Source organism: Octopus bimaculoides, chromosome 19, assembly GCF_046866305.1.
Source record: "Octopus bimaculoides isolate indiv1 chromosome 19, ASM4686630v1, whole genome shotgun sequence".
NCBI lineage: Eukaryota > Metazoa > Mollusca > Cephalopoda > Octopoda > Octopodidae > Octopus > Octopus bimaculoides.
The window spans coordinates 3,900,028-3,919,501 of NC_142946.1; the positions used below are offsets into that span (position 1 = coordinate 3,900,028).

The 19,474-nt window shown below is 38.3% G+C and overlaps 1 protein-coding gene across 5 annotated transcripts in view; it reads left to right on the forward strand.

The window, feature by feature from the left end:
* LOC106884053 (anoctamin-4) overlaps window positions 1-19,474 on the forward strand; it is a 120,190-nt gene that overhangs the window by 21,321 nt on the left and 79,395 nt on the right. Inside the window, exon 1 of one of the 5 annotated variants that reach the window (XM_089366376.1) lies at window positions 5,170-5,623. The exons of 1 other annotated variant lie outside the window; for it this stretch is intronic. In XM_089366376.1, coding sequence (XP_089222502.1) covers window positions 5,596-5,623 — 28 coding nt within the window. In that variant the 5' untranslated portion in view covers window positions 5,170-5,595. Of the gene's footprint in view, window positions 1-5,169; window positions 5,624-5,926; window positions 6,138-17,033; window positions 17,338-19,474 lie in introns of those variants that run through there. 3 more of the 5 variants (XM_089366378.1, XM_089366377.1, XM_089366375.1) reach the window with 3 other exon arrangements.

Genomic DNA, 19,474 nt, shown 5'->3' on the forward strand with positions numbered 1-19,474 from the left:
TCACCTGACCTGTGACACATTGTGCACCTGTACAGGTAATATCGATTTGATGGAGGGAGTGTGCTTATGTGCAACACAAACATTTAATTGCTATAAACAAATGAAGTACGTGGTTGTTCAGCCGGAAATTGCAGAACTCTCGTACGCCATCTAACGCCGGGAGTTTGTAATTGACATACACTGCACATATTTACAAGGGGTTCCCTGGGACGGTTTTAGCCAAACATAAAGTTTCATTGAATAAACAATTGATATTGGAAGACTAAAAAAAAAAAAAAAGATAAAGCAATAACGAATTGCCAATAAGAATATTGCCAACGGCATCAACATCGCAAATTGCACTTCGATAAGATCGGCGCTCCAATCGTCAGGGGAGGCCTCATAGCATATATGAAGTCAGTCACAAGATACTAACACTACCACAAATGACATTTTTAACACAAATAAGATGCAGCGATATATTAAAAATGCAAGCAGTGAAGTAGCTACACAAAGCCATTAACATATATACATATATATATATATATATATATATATATATATATATATATATATACACACACACACATATATATTTATTTATACACGTGTGCGTGTGCGTGTGTGTGTCTATGGATATATATATATATACATATACATATAAATAAATATATTATATATACATACATATATATATATGTAGATATATGTATGTGTGTATGTATGTATGTATGTATGTATGTATGTATATAAGCGTATGTGTGAATATATAGATATAGATATACGTAGACATGTGTTTGTAGATGGCTTTGCTGATACAGACGGCAAAATAAAACTCCGAACAGGAGTAGGGGTATATATATATATATTATTAATTTGATAAGTGCCAATGCACGAATCTCTCGACCCTTGAGTCACTATGTAACTTTCGCCGATTAATGATAAATAAATAAATAATATATAATTTTATATGTATATATAAATATGTGTGTGTGTATGCGTGTATATGGGTGTGTATGTGTGTGAGTGTACACAAACATACATTTTCATACACATGTATGCACATATACATATATATATATATATATATACATATATATAGATACATATATGTTTGTACGTATACGTTTGTGTATGTATGTATGTATGTACATATGTATATATATGTATGTATAGATAGTTAGTTAGTTAGATAGATAGATAGATAGATAGATAGATAGATAGATAGATAGATAGATAGACAGACATATATGTATATCTATATATATAAATATACACCCACACATATACATATTGTTATTTGTGTATGTGTGTGCGTGTGTGTGTATGAGAGAGAAATAAACAAGTTTATATTATTAATTCCTTTGCACCTTCACCATTCTGGTTGCTTGGAACCCTGCATTCGATGTTCCGAAGTATTTGTATATTTCAACAGCACCGGATCATCGCATTAAACAGATTTATTGCATTAAGCCTCAGAGAGCTACGTGGAACTCTAAATAGAACAGGAGCAGTCATGCATCTATTTGTACACAAAAAATATACTATATATATATATATATATATATATGTATGTATGTATGTATGTATGTATGTATGTATATACACACACACACATACATACATACACACACACAGATTTACACACACACACACAAACAAACAAACAAAAAAACAAAAAAAAACACATGTATAAAGCAAATATGAAATGTAGGTATTGGTATTGCATTTATTCTTAGGTTACGACCGTTTCGATAATACTTAGTCAGATATACCGTTTAACATCCTGGAAAACGTGTATCCATGAACTTAAACAATGATTATATAATTTTAAGCTATATTAAATGTGACTCATCTGTCATCTGATCAAGACCGAGCAAACAAATCAATATCATTCATCATACATTGTGACTGACGAAAACCTCTTCGATTTTCAGTTTTTATAGAAATTTTTCTTTTCTTAGGACAGTGTTCCCTTCTTTACATACTACTTGTCAGTTTCCGCATGAGTGATGACTGAGGTAACCACCTGGATTTCACAAATACTTTATATGTTAAACTCTTCTTTTTGTTTTGCTTACGAACAACGATATAAATCATATTTTACTAAGTGTAAATTATATTACTTTTTTGACTTTTGTCTGAGAAGATGAACACGAATCACATGTAATGTATTGTAATAGTACACAATCATATTTATATTCATAGTAATGTTGAAGCTGAATCTGAACTATATAGTGTTGAAACGATCGTAATGAAGGAATAAATATATCATAATTTCCATTCCTGTATACATACATACATACATACATACATACATACATACATACATGCATGCATGCATGCATACATACATCGTACATACATACATACATACATACATACATACATACATAGACTGTCATGGAAAGCTTGCACAATGCATGGAGATAAATTAGTTGTCGTTGACATGGTGACGGCATGACGTAAGATTGGTTTAATTGAATGTAATGGAATAGTTGTAAACTAAGCAATAAACGCAGTGGTATATAGCTGGCTTGCACTTTGATCATTTTGAATCTATGTAAAACTTTAGGTATTCCTTCTCATATGGCCATCGTTTAGGAATGAGGCACCTGATGACGACCAGAGATCAAACCGGCCGAAATGCATTGTAGATAAAATTATGAATCTCGAGTTAATAGTTATTACTTATAACTGCATGTCGTTTTCAACTTACAATGGGGGAGGGGAAGACTGATTTTTTTTCTGCAAAATTTATAGATTTGGATTTGTGTGTGTGTGTGTGTGTGTGTGTGTGTGTGTGTGTGTGTGTGTGTGTGTGTGTGTGTGTGCGTGTGTGTGTGTGTGTGTTTGGTTTAGTTCTTATTACAAAGTTTGCTCCAGCTGTTGCACCCGCAAGTTTTTTTATACGCTCTATAATTATTTAGTCCTCCACGAGAGGTTCAGTTGTGACCAGTGGCGGACTCGCCAGGTTGACAGCTTGCCCCATGACAAGTGGACCCCTGCGCCATTACAATCTATATATGGGGGTCCGTGATAGTATCTAAGGGGCCCATTAATTATTTCAGCCTGGCTGTGTTTGTAGACAGTTGAAAAAAATACTTTTAACAAAAAAAAAAAAAAAAATTAAATGATAGCATTGTAGTTGTGGGTGGGCCCCCTTAGTCTCCTGGCAACCAATATTTTTAGACCCAGTCCGCCACTAGTTGTGACCATTCCATGACTTAAACGTGGACTATATTATATGATATGTCCTTCATTTTTTAAGACAGTAGATCGTTATTTGAGAGGCATTCAACTGTTATTTATACGTAGCAGGTCGAGTGGTTGCATAAAATCTTCCTCGAGAGTTCGTTTGGGTCAGAGTTAGTTATTTGATTTATTGTAGATATCAAAAAATATTAATTAATATTTGATGTAACTCCCCTTCACTGGTAATCACTGCACGAATGACTAAGCAGCCTGTTACAATAATTAATTAATTAATCTCTTCGTTAACTAAGCAACGCTAAATAGGTTAACAAACGTATCGATAACAAAGCGCGCATAAGTGGAATGCAGTAACCACAACCACGCAGATATCTACCAATTCTAACCAACATGAACGAAATCGACTTCCCCTCTGACCATCATCAGAGGCACTTAAAGTAGAGACGTAACACTTCTTGGATTTCGTACTTTATATATGCCTCACACATCAACCAACCTAATCATTTAAAATTCCTCAAATGTTACACGCACGCACACACACATGCACACACACGCATGCACAATACACACTCACGCACGTACACACTCACACATCCATGTTACAGTTGTGAAGCAAGCAATATTCACTGTCCTTAGCCGTGCACAGATAGCATAGGGTGATACTGTACACTACATTGTATTTATGACCGACATATTTAACTGTCGACAGTCCAGCTTACTTAGCTGTAAGTAGGTACCACGGTGTGGTATAGTTCACTACTGCAAGCAACGGTCTCTCTTTGGGACTTCCAAGTCAGCCTGACTCGACGGGTTCAATTCTCTGAGTGGTAGGCCAGCCTCTTTTCTAGAAGATAATATAACTCTCAACCATTTCTATTGAGAAATTAGCAAAAAGAGTTCGAAGCCCCACGACCACCTCCACAGAACCGTGCGCTTTATGAAGACATTTCTTATTCCTATTTTCTTCAGACAGAACGTTTGTGTGAACTGGCATAAGTTGACCTTTGTACTTCCATAACGGCGACCATTATAGTAGTCCTCTCAACTGGACTCTTCTTACAAAGAAACAACTACCACTGCTACTACTAGTAGTAGTAGACATCTGCGAACAGTGGGATATTTGTGTGTCGGCCGTGACAAAATCCCGAGTTTACGTTTTCCTTTCAGTCATGAAAGCTGAAGGAATCTAAAATAAATAAATACAGAATGTTCTAGTTTAAAGATTGAACTAAAAGAACCGTGTCTCCTTCCTCATTGGAGATGTTTGGATAGGAATCTTACGTACGTGTCGTGTCTGAGAGCACGCGCACGCACACACAAACACACACACATATGTAATATTAGCTATCGATCCTTTTCATATGGTGATATTTAAATAAAAATCAAATCACTTTGTACTTCAGAATTTTACTTGTATTTCTTTTTGATGATAATGGTTCTAGAGCAGAAAATTCAGGAAATACACTTATAAGTAAGACCCCTTTGTTAAACACAATTTTTAATTCATCAGCAACAAACTCAAAATAAGCCTTAGCTGTCTTATACAACCGAAACGGAAACATGTTGAGGGAGGGCAGTTTTAGTTAGAAATATACTAAGAGGGGGGTTTGTAAGGGGAAATAGTGCCATTTTATAAGAATGTAAATACCCTAGATTTATATATATATATATATAGGGTTGGCCAAAAGTCACCTGACAGTAAATCAAACTGCCCCTCCCCCCATTTAATTCCAAGATTAAAACAATAAATTATTTTATATGAGACTTCGGTAATAAATGGACAAATGTTGAAAAAAAAAAAACGGTGATTTTAACTCGCAGCATTCAATTATTAAACATTCATAATTGGAATGAATAAATAAAATTGAATATTAAGTATTTATGGAATTTTTGATTTACTGTCGGGTGACTTTTGGCCATACCTGTATATATATATATATATATATATATATAGAGAGAGAGAGAGAGAGAGAGAGAGACATATCTATATCTCTGTCTGTTTGTATGTTCATTCATCCTCATGTTCAGTTGAAGTAACAGAGCATTTACTGCGAGAGGTGAGAGAAAAAAAAAAGAGGAAAAAAAGGAAGAAAGAGAGAGAGTGTGTGTGTGACAGGAGAAAGTTAGTGAAGTAAGTCAAAGCAATACCAAGTAGTAATGTAGGTCTTTCATTCAGCTGTATAGTAAAGTACGAAGAATCCACTATTAGACATAATATCCTTCACGCACCGACTTATCCTTATACATTATCTGTCTATCTATGTATAGACATATCTATCTCTGTGCAGATACATAGAGCCGTATATTTCTGCTGTAGATAATTTCTTACTTCGAAACTTTACACAGACACTCCCCGCAGAACGTATTTTTTTTTTCCTCCGAAATCAATAACACGAAAGATAAATGGAACGCGAGAAACTTGTAGAAAATGGTAAGTTGTGTATGTTTGTTCTTGAAATATGAATCCCCAAAATCTTCGTCGCAAACAAGAATAACCAGGTTCCTTCGCTGGTATGAGGAGAACTGCACGCGATATAAATGAATCTGTTAACACGACGTCGAATTCCGAATGTTGTTAAACTAGATTTTAAAAAAAGAGAAAGAGAGAGAACACACGTTTCCTCTCTCTCTCTCTTTATCTTTCTTTTCCCAACCTTGTATTGTTTGTAAAGCTTCTTTTCTTAAATTCTATTTATTTCAATATCGTATTTTATGTATATACATTTAATTTTTTTAAATACCGGTTCGGCTTGACTGAAGGCAACTGATGGTTCATTCGCTTCACCTTGTTTTATAAATCATGACAAACTTCCAAACTCTTATGTCAGTTTGTTAAGGCCGTTAACGTAAACAGGTTAGTCTATCGAACCCTGTCTTAATATTATTTAATATTAGTTCTATGTTAATGTTTCTAAGTCCTACGAACTTTCTAGACGTTTAAAAAGGTAAGGTCTCCCTCCGTTTATTTGTTTTGACTTCGATCAATGTTTCTCAACCAGTTTTTAACCTGTAAACCCTTCTAATTCCTCTTTTACCCAATTGGACCCTCGTAACCGTTCGATGTTTTACAAAAAAAATTCCATGTTTTTATAATTAAATATTGTTAGGGAACTGCATAAAAAAATTGTTTAAATATTTTGTGTATTACAGAAGTATAAGAAATTCGTTGCACATAAAGTTAAGCAACAAAACCTTATATGGACCCGAAAGGGACATGTGGACTCCGGGTAAGAAGCACTGAATAAGATAACTGACAATGTCAGAACATTTAATGATAAGCGTTGATCCCCTGTACCATAGAAGTGGGGTTCAGTCCCGTACGATGAAACCCTGTCGTTCCACGGGGCAAATATCTATTTTGGTAGTTGCCATTCAATACGGGTAGAGTGCATCACACACCCCGTTTACAAGTCTGCTATAAGTTTATATCTATGTATACAGTGATGGATGTATATATGTAATTATAGAATTCTGCAGGGATGTAGTTGAGTGCTTTCTTAAGAAACCAAGCAAACATTTCAGACCTTTATAAAACCTGTTTAATTAATCATTTAATTAATAAATTTTTTATTTAATATTAATTCTTTATCAATTCCCTCAAATCGTTTGTTTTATCCTAACAATCTTTCCGACACATATTGGCATATGTATGTGTGTGTGTATATATATATATATATATATATATATATATATACATATATATATATGCTTGTATGTATGTATGTGTGTACATTAAGCATATTTGTGCATATCCTGCATAAATGTGTGTATACGATTTATATACATGTATATGCATATTATATATATATATGCGTGTATGCGTATGTAAATGTACATACGTACATTAAGAATATTCTGCTGTTGTTGTTATTGTTGCTGTCACTGTCTCCCTCCCCCCAACCCACCACCATCATCATAATTCCAGTGTCCTTATTTCGAAGTAATAGTAATCTTCAAATTAACTCTAGACCTTACTAATTGGTTTGTTGTGACTTTATTATTTTTTTTGAACAATTTAAAGTAAATAAATAACAAACGGAGTCCGAGCAGGGTGGGGCCCAATGTTTTAAAACTTAATTAATAAATAAATATATAAAAATCTGTTTAATTAATTGTGTTAATAAACTCTGGTTGTGAGCACTTTACATAAGTGATATATATTTCATTTGTCACTCCCTGCCTGTGTGTCATATGACAAGGTAATAGCGAAACACACACACACACAGACGCATATATCTACCTGAGTTGTGTTGTAGTCGAAGTCGGGTCACACCCACTCATTAAACGTTTAACCTGAGTCCAACAACAAGAGAAAATGTGTTTCGGTATCTTAAAATTTATTTTCTTTAAATCGATTTTAAGATATTTCTCGCCGTCTGCTGCCTAGCCATGTGGGCAAGTCGGAAGGGCGGGGTCTTTCCGCCAGGAGTTGGAAAAGCGGCTTATATTCACCCCCTCGGTGAAGGTCTATGTGGCTATCCAAGGGGCCAATAAACACCTGAAACGATTTTGAGCATTAAGGGTGCAGAATTAATAGCGGACTGATTCTGGGAGAGTTTCACGCCGCTAAAACTCACTAATTTCGCGCCAATTATCGATGTAATAATTAGTAATCGTTAAGGCGGTGAGCTGGCAGAAACGTTAGCACACCGGGCGAAATGCTTAGCGGTATTTCGTCTGTCTCAACGTACATATATATATGTATGTATGCATGTATATGCATATATACGACGGGCTCCTTTCAGTTTCCGTCTACCAAATCCACTCCCAAGGCTTTGGTCGGCCAGAGGCTGTAGTAAAAGACACTTGCCCAAGGTGCTACGCAGTAGGACTGAACCCGGAACTATGTGGTTGGGAAGCACATTTCTTATCACACAGCCACGTCTGCGCCTACATCGCTAATTCTTTTGTTGTTCTTTATCAATTTCGTTATTTTCATTAATATTTCCTATGCGCAGGAGTGGCTGTGTAATAAGAACAGTTCTCCTTTCAGACACCAAATATTTAAGGTTATAATTGTTCAAGAGTAGTTTTAAACCCCTTTTTTTTTTTTTTGCATGAAGTCAGTGAGCTTCAAAGCAAGTTTCTCAGAACTGACCTTTGCCCATAACTATGTCGCCAAAAGAAGAGAGGAAAATGAATCCTCGAAATTGACTGTATAAAATACAAATGGTCGAGTTGATTAGAGACTGGCTTCCTAACTTAAGGATCAATACTTCGAACCCCAACATAACTGCAGTATGCGCCAGGCAAAGTCAATTTGGCTGTAAAATAATCACTTTCTATAAAGAGACACAGTTTGCCCAGTGGCGCTTGTAGGGGCACTGTAATACGTGTATATTGCCTAACTCCACAGAATTGTATTGAGAAAATTACTATTTGTAAATCTCACAACGAGAGATATTCAGCAACAGTACTTTAGAATAAAGATTATTTGCCAACATAACATGACATTCTCGGATATTGTTTTGAGCTGAGTGGGGGTGCTGGATTCCCTTGTTCTAAAATATAAGGACAAAGATCGTGTCGTATAGCCAGCTGGAGACGATGTCTCCTGGGGCTAAATCACAGCAACAGTCGTCCTAAACCAGGACTGCCGTGTTATGTTGGCAAATAATCTTTACTCCAGAATTGTATTTGTTTCACTAGAAACTTATCTTTCTTGTATAACGTGGATGGTTGGAGTTCTTTGTTAAACTTTAGTCAGACTTTTGGTAAAGAACCTGAGTTCGAAATATTCACCATGATGTGAAGAATATTCATGACATAAACGTCAACATGTTTTAACCAGGACGCGAAACCGCATCTCGGACACCGCAATAATTATAACAACATCTTATAACTAAACAGAGCGATATAATGACTTCTTTGAATAAAAATTTCGCCAGACAGTCTATAAGAGTGATGATAATCACACCAGAGTTGGCAGACTGGTTGTCGTGGCCTATATCTGCATGAACCGTACTGGAAAAAAATTCTAAATAAACAAACATATGAAGATGAAGTTGACGCTCTTATTTTGGCATTTCTTTCTCTAATAAAAAAAATTATTTTTTAATCGCAGAAAAGTTAGTCATTTTAAAACCAAGCATCCATCTTTTGTGTTGTTCTACTGTCAGTCCTTAAATGGTTGACTTCGAATGGTTCAACTCACTAACCGATTTACTGGCACCGGTTCCAATTATTGGAATATTTTATCAAATCATTTAATCTAATCCATAATATTTTCTTCTGTTGTGGCCAATAATTCACAGCAGACTAAGAGACAATCTCATCCTATTGCGTGGCACTTTGAGACAGTGGCGTCTGCCATAACCTCGGGTCCACCAATATCTTGTGCGTGAACTTTAAAATTTAGCAAATGAAACTGTGCAGAAGTCTTTCAAAGTGATTGTTTCTGATGTTCATTGGCAGAAGACTTCATCTTTGAACGACTGCAACAGTGATATTTCATCTTGGCAATTATCTGATAGTCCCCTTGAGGGCGCAACCCCTTCGGTACCACTTTTCTATTCGACTCGTCCCTTTGTTTTTGATGCCCCTCATCTAATCTAAAAGACAACAGTTTCTTTCCTCTTTTGACGTTTTCTCATAGTTTTTGGACTCCCAGATTCTTCTTGTAAAGCATTGGTCAATATTTGTCCAAACCTGGTTACTTTTCTTTGGATTTAAACTCGAAACGCTGCCGAGACAACAAGGAAAACGTACATAAATCATATTGAACAGCATTTCCCCATGCTGCACCTCTACAACAACATGGACTGAGGCCATTTACGAACACTCGTCTCTGTTATCATTTTGCCCCTGGTAAAACCTAAACTGAGTCGACAATCCCAGCTGCCAACATTTCCGTCTCTTCTTCACTATTTGTAACTAAATCATAAATGTCCTTTAAAAATATTTTATCTGTATTTAAGACGTTCAGTTGTGATTTAGTTGCTGTTTCTAGCAGTGCGAGCGACCACATAGAGGCTCACTTACTTTGACCTATATTTCACCATTGGTGTTTAGAGGAAGGTGAACTGTACCTCCCTCATTGTACTTCGTTTACAATGACGTCACTGTACCTCCTCATGGTACCTCTGTACAGTTATATGGTCTGAGCCGTCAACAGACAAATGACTTCGTCATTAATACAGTTCAGCGTCGCTGGCGGAATTCGAACTTTGAGTCCTTAAATCCTTTTATAATGTCTACCAGCTGCGATACATAAAGGAAAAATAATTTACCAAAATATGTAACTAATTACTTTCTCTAATTTACTGGCTGCTAATTATTTTAGTAAACAGTGCAATAATTGTGACTGCTTGAAACCTACATGGCCTCGTTTTTCCATTATTTTCAGAATAATTGCAGTCAAGTGTTTGTCGCACCCATTTGGCGAACAAAAAAACTGGGATGGAGTTTATTTAGTACGACCATAAATACATTTGGTATCGGGGATTTTAGTTGTTGATGATGTTGTTGTAAAGCCTGGAAGTTTTCAGGTCAGCCCCTGATTCAGGGGAACCATCATGTCATGTGGGTAACAAAAGAAACAAGAACTAGATATGGTCTGTAATGCCAGTGCTGATCCGATCACCAGACGTACAATGGTTTATCGTATGTAGTTCATAGTTGGTGAAGTAGTTATCTCCCTCTTTTAAATGTATCTATTGGACAAGATACTCTCTGTACAGCCAGGTATAACGGGACCCAGTTAAGTACTGAATCGATGACACCAACTATTCCTTGTCTCTAAAACCGCGGACAAAATACTTTGCGGTATTTCTTCGTTCGGACTCCTTACATTCTGAATTCAAATCCTGCCGAGACGAACTTTGCCTTTCGTCATTTCGAGATCGATAAAATAAAGAACCAGTGAAGACCCCTAAAAAATGCTGGCCTTCTGCCTTACTTTGAAACTACTACTTACAAACATTGTTTGACGAATTCGCTGTATTCCATCTTTGTCTTCATAAAGTGTCCACACATTTCCAGAAACCAATGAAACGAGGAAACCTCACTTCTCCAATCTTTGCAAAAACAAAAAAAAAAAAAAAGGGAAATGAAGCCACAACTGAAACGGTGAGGGTGGGGTAGAAAAACGGTTGGATTAGTTGATAGGAAAATAGATTACGAATCGAAGGATCGAGTGTTCATATTCCAGCGTGATGCTACGGTTACAACGAAGATTTAGCTACAATGATAAGTTGTTTGAAATATTTCCAAGAGGAATTGGTAACTCAACCTGGCTCCAGCTGGCTGTTTTTAAGACCCCTTTCTACCATAGATTACCAGTGTAACACCAAGAGTAGAGGATCGAATTCTACAGCCACCAATGCTTTTGTTCTAAATTAGAAGTAAATAAAATGTTGTTAGTCATTAGTTGTCTTCTAAACATGGCATTATATCGTCCCTGATCCACTTCTGACCTGACCTCATATCATCTAAGAACACATATAACCACTCAACAAGTATGAATTGAATTGCTTGTTGTGTGCAAGGTTCAAATCACTTTCGTTGTTAGTTGACTTGAAAAGCAACAAACAAGAGAGTAGGTGGACGAAAATATAAAAGTTAAGAAACGCTACATAGATCCTGCTTGCTTCAGATACGTCTTAATTAATGGGAAGAATGTCTAAAATCATTTATCTCTAAAGCAAAAAGATTGCTGACAATTAGTAAAACGAATCCTAGTTCATCGTTGACTGCGTTTATATTATACAGAACTCATTGAGGTCACTTTAATCACGGTTGAGCGGCTTGTTTTAATGACTGTGTGCGTGTGTGTATTTGTTGGGCGTTACGCAAGTCTTCTTAACTAGGTACTCGCTTCTGTCCTTAATCTATATGAATCTGAATTAGGCCAAACTACTAAGATCAAAGTGTTGATATTCTAAACCAAGAAGGGTTGTGTCTGCTGTGCACTGCTGCACCTCAACACAGCTACACAACCAGAAGAAATGGTTAACCTAATTATTAAATAAAAAAGTTAATGAACGAGAATTAAACCAACAAAAGATTTCCTTAACATACTTGGGTTCTATTTAACGTATTTCCCACCACCACCACTACCACTACTGCTATTAGCTATTTTTATAGACATCAATATCTTCAAGGTAAACTGTGTTGCTATTGACCTCGACACGTGGGAAGTTTTACCTTTTGAGTTTTGTTATTAACACAGCCTGCTGTCATTGTCATTGTTTGACCAACAAATGACATGACTCACCAATTTAATATACTTACATCAAATGTAAAACCTTTTTTTTTATTATTAAAACATCTTTGTTAATGATAAAAGGAGTCGGACCAAATTTGACAGCAATACTAAATGTGATTCACCCACCTATATATATATATATATATATATATATATATATATATATATATATATATATATATATATATAGTCTGCTGAGATGATTTGAAAGCACAACACCTAATAACCTAACGGTATATCTTTTCTACCCTTCTGATGAGATTTTGCCTAATGCAATGATTTAATTATTGTAATTTAATCTATAGGTTAAATTGAAACAGCTGTAGGAGAATATGTTAGATTTTTGCAGATAATAAATTAATGCTTCATCTCCATTTTCTAAATTTCTTATATATATATATATATATATATATATATATATATATATATATATATATATATATAGTGCCTAAAATGCAGGGGCCGACAAATAATAGGCACTCACACTTATTATTATTAGGCAACTTTGTAGGACAGAGGTGTAGATTATGGCATTGATTTGTGGTGGACCACCACTTCTACTGGACTCTTGTGGTGGACATGTGTGTAGGCTAAGGTTTGTTATGTAGGACAAGAGCTGGTAGACAAGGGTTGTTGACCAGAAAGTCTTATTTAGGACTTATTGTGAAAGTGGGTCTAGACTGAGGTACTGAATTAGGACTCGTATGGGACTAGGACTACTTGTGTGGCGATGACAAACAGCAAGTCAACTGAGAAAGACAGAATGAGTAGAGTGAAGTCAGACACCATGAAACAACCTACATAATTTTTCCAGAACATTTTAAAGTAAAACAATAAAATAAAAATATGTTCTGGATGAATGTCACTAAGTTATTAAATGATGCCCGTTTTGTGGCGGTGGTGGTGGCCGCGGTGGTTGTAAACTAGATCCACTATACTATCAAGGAGTGACTAGTGTTAAGATTATAATGTTGTATACATGGATGGCATCATAATCGTTGAGAGCCGAGTTAAATCTTTTACATAATTTCACGAGTTCAAATCCCAGCAGAGACGACGTTTGCCTTTCAACACTCCACAACTGATACTCTAACAGTAATATTCAGTCGTAGATCCAATCGATCTTACAATTGAACTACAAGTAAAGGCATGAACATCACAGGGCCGTTCCTTTGTCATACTTTACGGGTCGTATTTGTCTTTGTGGCTCAATAACACGTTTTTTTTTTCTCTGTGTCTGAACTACAAGCCCTGGTTGACCGCCCCATTCTTATACTACAAGTCTTATTCCACCACCCTGGGCCGCCACTCCGGTCCTATAAGCTTATGTGGTTGTGTGACAGGTTGCAATGTGTCCCTTAGAAACACGGTCGAATTACATGACTCTGGGGGATTATATGCGTGTGCGTATGTGTGTACCTGTACGTGTGAACATATATGTATTTGTAGGTGTCCGTGTATGTGTGTACGTCCACATGTGTGAACGTATGTGTGTGTGTGCTTGTGTGTACGTGTGCACGTGTGACCGCGTGTGTGTGTCTGTATAAGTGTGCATGCGTGAGCATATCTCTATGAGAGTGAGTAGGTGTACGTGTGTGAACGTGTGTATGTGTGTACGTGTCTGTCGGTGTATGTGCATGTGTGTGTGCGTGCATGTGCGTGTGTGTGTCTGTGTGCATGTACGTGTGTGTAGTTTTGTGTGTATGTGTGCATGTGTGTGGTTGGGTGTGAGTGCATGTGTGTGTGTGTGTGTACATACTTCTACTTGTCGCTCTGTGCCATCTATGACAACAGAAAGAAAACGGGCTGGTTTCAGATAATCTGATCCTTTCGAAATGGGATGGTGCCAAGGGAGGCCACTCTAACTTGATTCACTACAGAAGTGATCCAGTATCAACCTCAGCAAAACAGCTGCTGCTACTACTACTACTACTACCCGAAGAAATACCGTAAAGCATTTTGTCCGACGCTCGAGCTTGTAGAATCGTCAGAGCGTCGGAACACTATGCTTTGCTTTATTTGTTTGCGCTCTTAACGTTTCGAGTTCAAATCCTGCCGTAGTCAATTTTGCTTTTCATCCCTTCGGGGTTGATAAAATAAAATAAAACATCTAATTCTTGAGTCCATGGTATCGGCAAAGACCCTCCCCTCTAAATTCTAAGCCTCCTACCTTGCTCGAGCTACCGGTGAGCTGACAGAATCGTTGCCACCCCGGACAAAATGCTTAGCGGCATTTCATCCATCTGAACTTTTTGAGTTGAGATTCCGCCGAGGTCGACTTTTGAAAAGGATGTAGCTGTTATTTCTAGCATTAAGGTTACTAGGTAAAGGCGATGGTTTGCAATCGATTTTTCCAACCCTCAGTAAGTTTATTAATGGTATTTCATTTTTTTTTTTTACCACGGGGGAATGAAAGGCAAATTTGCACACGCTGGGATTTGAACTGGGAATGGAAAAGAAACGAGAGTAACGCAAAACATCTCGTTCGACGCTCTAATGATTCTGTTTATCAAGTCTCCTCGTTGCAGCGGAGGTGGCGGCGGCGGCGGCGGCGGTGGTGGTGGTGAAGAGAGGAAGTAGTGAGGCTGGGTGAGAGAGAAACAAGTTTTTATCTACTATTTTAAGCTTTCCTGTTGAATATATAATTCTTTGTTTCTATGGTAACACACACACGCACACACACACACACACACACACACGCACACGCACACACGCACACAACTATGTGAATATATCCGTTGATGTACTCGGATGCACGCACGGCCCATAAATATATATATGCATTTGTTGTGGACAAACACGGAGATTAGATACACGCGCAGACAAGCACGCGCGCGCTGCGGATGTATGTATATATAGATGTGTATGTATATATATATATATTCGTGTGTGTGTGTGTGTGTGTGTGTTTATACATGTATATTTGTATGCATATATATATATACGTGTTCGCGCGCATTCGCGATGAGCATGTGTGCGTACACACACACTCTCTCTTTCTCTCTCTCTCTCTCTCTCTCTCTCACACTCTCTCTCTCTCGCTCTCCTTCTCTCTCTCTCAGTCTCTCTCACACACACGCATCCTGCCAAAGTCACTAGGACTAGCAAAAGACGAGATCCTACATAAACACCAGAGGCATGCTTCTATGTATTCCGTACTTCAACCTATCCACACGCTTCAGTGCACCTCGATTTCACTTCTCAGTGCTCTAGTCACGATGTCATTCCCAACACCACCACCTCCATCACTCCGTTACCGTCGACACCACCATTTAGCAAACTAAACTCCTCCAACATTCGTTTTGCCGGCCCACGACGGGATTTCTTCGTGCTCGCTCGATCTTTCTAGAAAATAGTAGCAGTGTTCCCTCAAATTACTCTCAAGCACAGGGGTTCTCTACCATTTTTTTTTATCTAGGGACCCCTTTGATTACTATTCTATCCTGGTCGACCCTCATAGCTATTCGATGTTTAAAACTAGTCTTATACAAACTTCATTCAAACTTTCTAGTTTGTTTTTCTCGCGTTAACTTGTGTCGGTTGAACTGTGCAAAATGTTAGAGGAAGAAACCTAGCTGTTTCTTGCAACACATACCAATACAGTAATTCCTCGACTATCGCGGGTGTTACGTTCCCAAATCCCCCGCGATAGGTGAAAATCCGCGAAGTAGAAACAGTTTAATACTGTATATATTTTTTTAATCATTTCTATAATTTGTATATATTTATTTTGTTATAAATGCAAAACAACACCACGGAGGAATCGACATAAGTTCAAATAATAAACCACGATAAGTGAACCGCGATGTGGCGAGGGATTATTGTACTTATATTTAAAGCCAATTTTTTTCAGGGACCTTTAAAATAGTATTGTGGATCTTCTGTTAATTATTTTGTGGTGTGGAACCCCCAAAACCTTATAGGGGCCTTCAGGGGCTATATGGACCCTCGTTGAGAACTTCTGCTCTAGAATCTTGAATAAAAGAATGTAGGAGAGGGGGAGTCATCTGAAAGTCGACTCCCTGCACACAAGGAAAAGACGGGGTGGTCACGTATGGAACATCGCTGACCTCGATCAGGACTGACTTGAAGCTAAACATCAACAAATCCACGATTATATATATTTTTTTCTACTACTACCACCACCGCCACCATTGCTCGCAACACACCACCACCACCACCATCACTACCACAATTTCAAGTGCCATTCGGGTTCACCACCGCCATCATCACATTTACACTACACCGCCACTGCAACACGCCCACACCACCAGCACCACCACCTCTTAGTAAACTCCTCCACCACCACCACCACCACCACTTCAGCAATTACGTTATCGTCGACTACCACCACCACCACCACCACCATCATCGCCACCACCACCACCACCACCACCACCACCACCACCACTTCAGCAATTACGTTATCCTCGACTACCACCACCACCACCACCACCACCACCTCTTACTAAACTCCTCCACCACCACCTCTTAGTAAACTCCTCCACCACCACCACCACCACCACCACCACCACCACCACCACCACCTCTTACTAAACTCCTCCACCACCACCTCTTAGTAAACTCCTCCACCACCACCACCACCACCATCATCGCCACCACCACCACCACCACCACTTCAGCAATTACGTTATCCTCGACTACCACCACCACCACCACCACCGTCACCACCAGCAGCGGCAGCAGCAGCAGCCATTAGCTATGTCATTCAGAGCCCCACCTACTGTCAGAGTTTACATGTGAAAGCAACTGCAACACAAATGCGCGGAAGATTGTGTGTCATGTTGGAAACTTAAAGAAACTTCACTTCCAGCGCCACTGGTCCGTCCATTAAACCTGGATATTTCCCCTGGACCGGTATCTGTCGGTTATCTCTGGACACTCGACTATGAGCAAAAAGCCGAACTTTTTCAAAAACGGTATGTTTACTTTCTCCTGTTGCGACAGCGACTGACAGTTCTAGCGGTCTTTGGAGGGTGCTCTCACCCTGGTAGTAGTTGATTGAGGGTGACCTTTGACTTGTAGGGCGAGAGGTACGAGTTGAGTGACCTCTCAAATTTGTGGCTGGGTTGTTGAGAGTGACTTTTGACTGGTAGGGAAAACGTATTAGCTGAGGGTACCCTCAAACGGGTTTAAAGTGGGTACTAGTTGATGGATGGTGAATTTACACGAGTATGGAAGAGGTATTAATCGAGGGTGCCCACAAGCTGGTAGGAAATGGGTACTAATTGAGGGCTGACCACATAGATGGAGGAAGAGATACTGGTCCACTGATGCCGTAAACTGGTTGGGTTGTACAAGTTAAGCGAGCTTTCTAACAGGGTTGTACTTGTTGAGGGCGACCCTAAACAGGACTGTACTGAGGGTTCGATGGGGTTTCTTCATGTTGTGTTGTTGCTGTTGTTTAACTTCCAGTGGGTTTTGAATGAACTGATCTAAGTTGAAAGGCATTCCCGCCACGACCATTCCGTCTATAATTTATTCAGACATAGAATCAACAACTACCTCTCGTGTCCTTCTTTTAAAATGTGATTTATTGTTGTTGTTCTTCTTGTAGTCTGGTATCCCATGATACGTTCCCCGGTATTGTTGTTGTTGTTGTTTAACCCTTGGTCAGCCTATGAAAAGCAGGCGCTCTAACAGTGACCATCCTGTCTTTTTTTCCAGGCAAGGTGAAACCAGGATCATATTATTCATTGTCTTTTTTTTTTTAAGATGATAGGGTGTGATTTGAGGGAGATTTGGCTGTTATTTCTAGAGGGAAAATTCTTCGTTAGTTTGTATCGCCGATGTTGATATCAGAAAGTACTTGAGTTGTTGTTGTTGCTGTTGTTGTTGTTGCTGTTGTTGTTGTTACTGTTGTTGTTGTTACTGTTGTTTGTCTTTCACTCGTTTTGCGCATTTACTCGGGAAAACTCTAAAACTCTGCTCACACACTATGCCCCCACACCCCACACGCCTTCTTCCCTATCTTACCCTTTTTATCTTTTAATCTTCTGCCTCCCCTCTACCTTCTTCCCCTCCTCTCCTAATTCTCTTACTCCCCTTTCCCCTCTCTGTCTTTTCTTCACCTCTCTCATCTCCCCGCCTCCTTATCTCTCAACCCTCAACATTTCTTAAAACGACAATTATCTAAACTCCATTTCCTTTACCAAATCACTATAAGATATGATTTTAAGGAGATTTGGCTGTTATTTCCTGCAGTTTTGTTGACGATATTAATACTCCTTCGTCACCTAATTGAGTACCAGTAATATACGGAATTAGAATTTAATCGCTTCTGTTCCTTCCACAAAAAAAGTGTGGTTTACGTTTAAAATTAGAGAAATTATTATTATTGAGTGAGAGAGCAGGGCATGTTGTCAAGGTGACACTGGGGTACAAATATATGAAGCCCAGTATACCCATCATGACTACCCGTCTGATAAGGGTACACCAGGCACATGCATCACAACCATGTGTGCGTGACATGTCTCCACAAAAGAATTATCCAAACCCCAGAGAATTCCTCTCAGCACATGGCCATGATTGCTCCCCCACTACTTCTGCTCCTGATCAGAGATGCACATATCGTCAGCCACTAAGGGACATGCTCAACTGGTTAAGGTCAAACACTGGTTAAGGACAAGCAACTCTGTGGTATTAAGCTGGGTATTTGCTGTAGCCCGTCTTTTACTCCAAAACAGAACATGCATTTGACAGCACCTCTATTGGGTTGGTGCATAGTTATTGTGGTTTCAACAAAAACAATAACAATATTCAACAAAAACATCTTTAAATGACAGTCTGACCATCTGCCAAGCAAATGGGAGGCAGTAATTGAAGTAGATGGTGACTATGCTCCGGAATAATCATTTAAAGATGTTTTTGCTACATGTTGTTATTATTTTTGTTGAATAAAATTTGTTGAAAAAAAACCGCAATAATTATGCCCCAACTCAATAATTAGTTAGGATCAGAAGCCATGAGAGTCACTCCTTGATAATGCATCAGAGCAGTTATTATTATTACTATTATCATTGCTGCTGCTGCTGCTGCTACTACTACTACTATGGT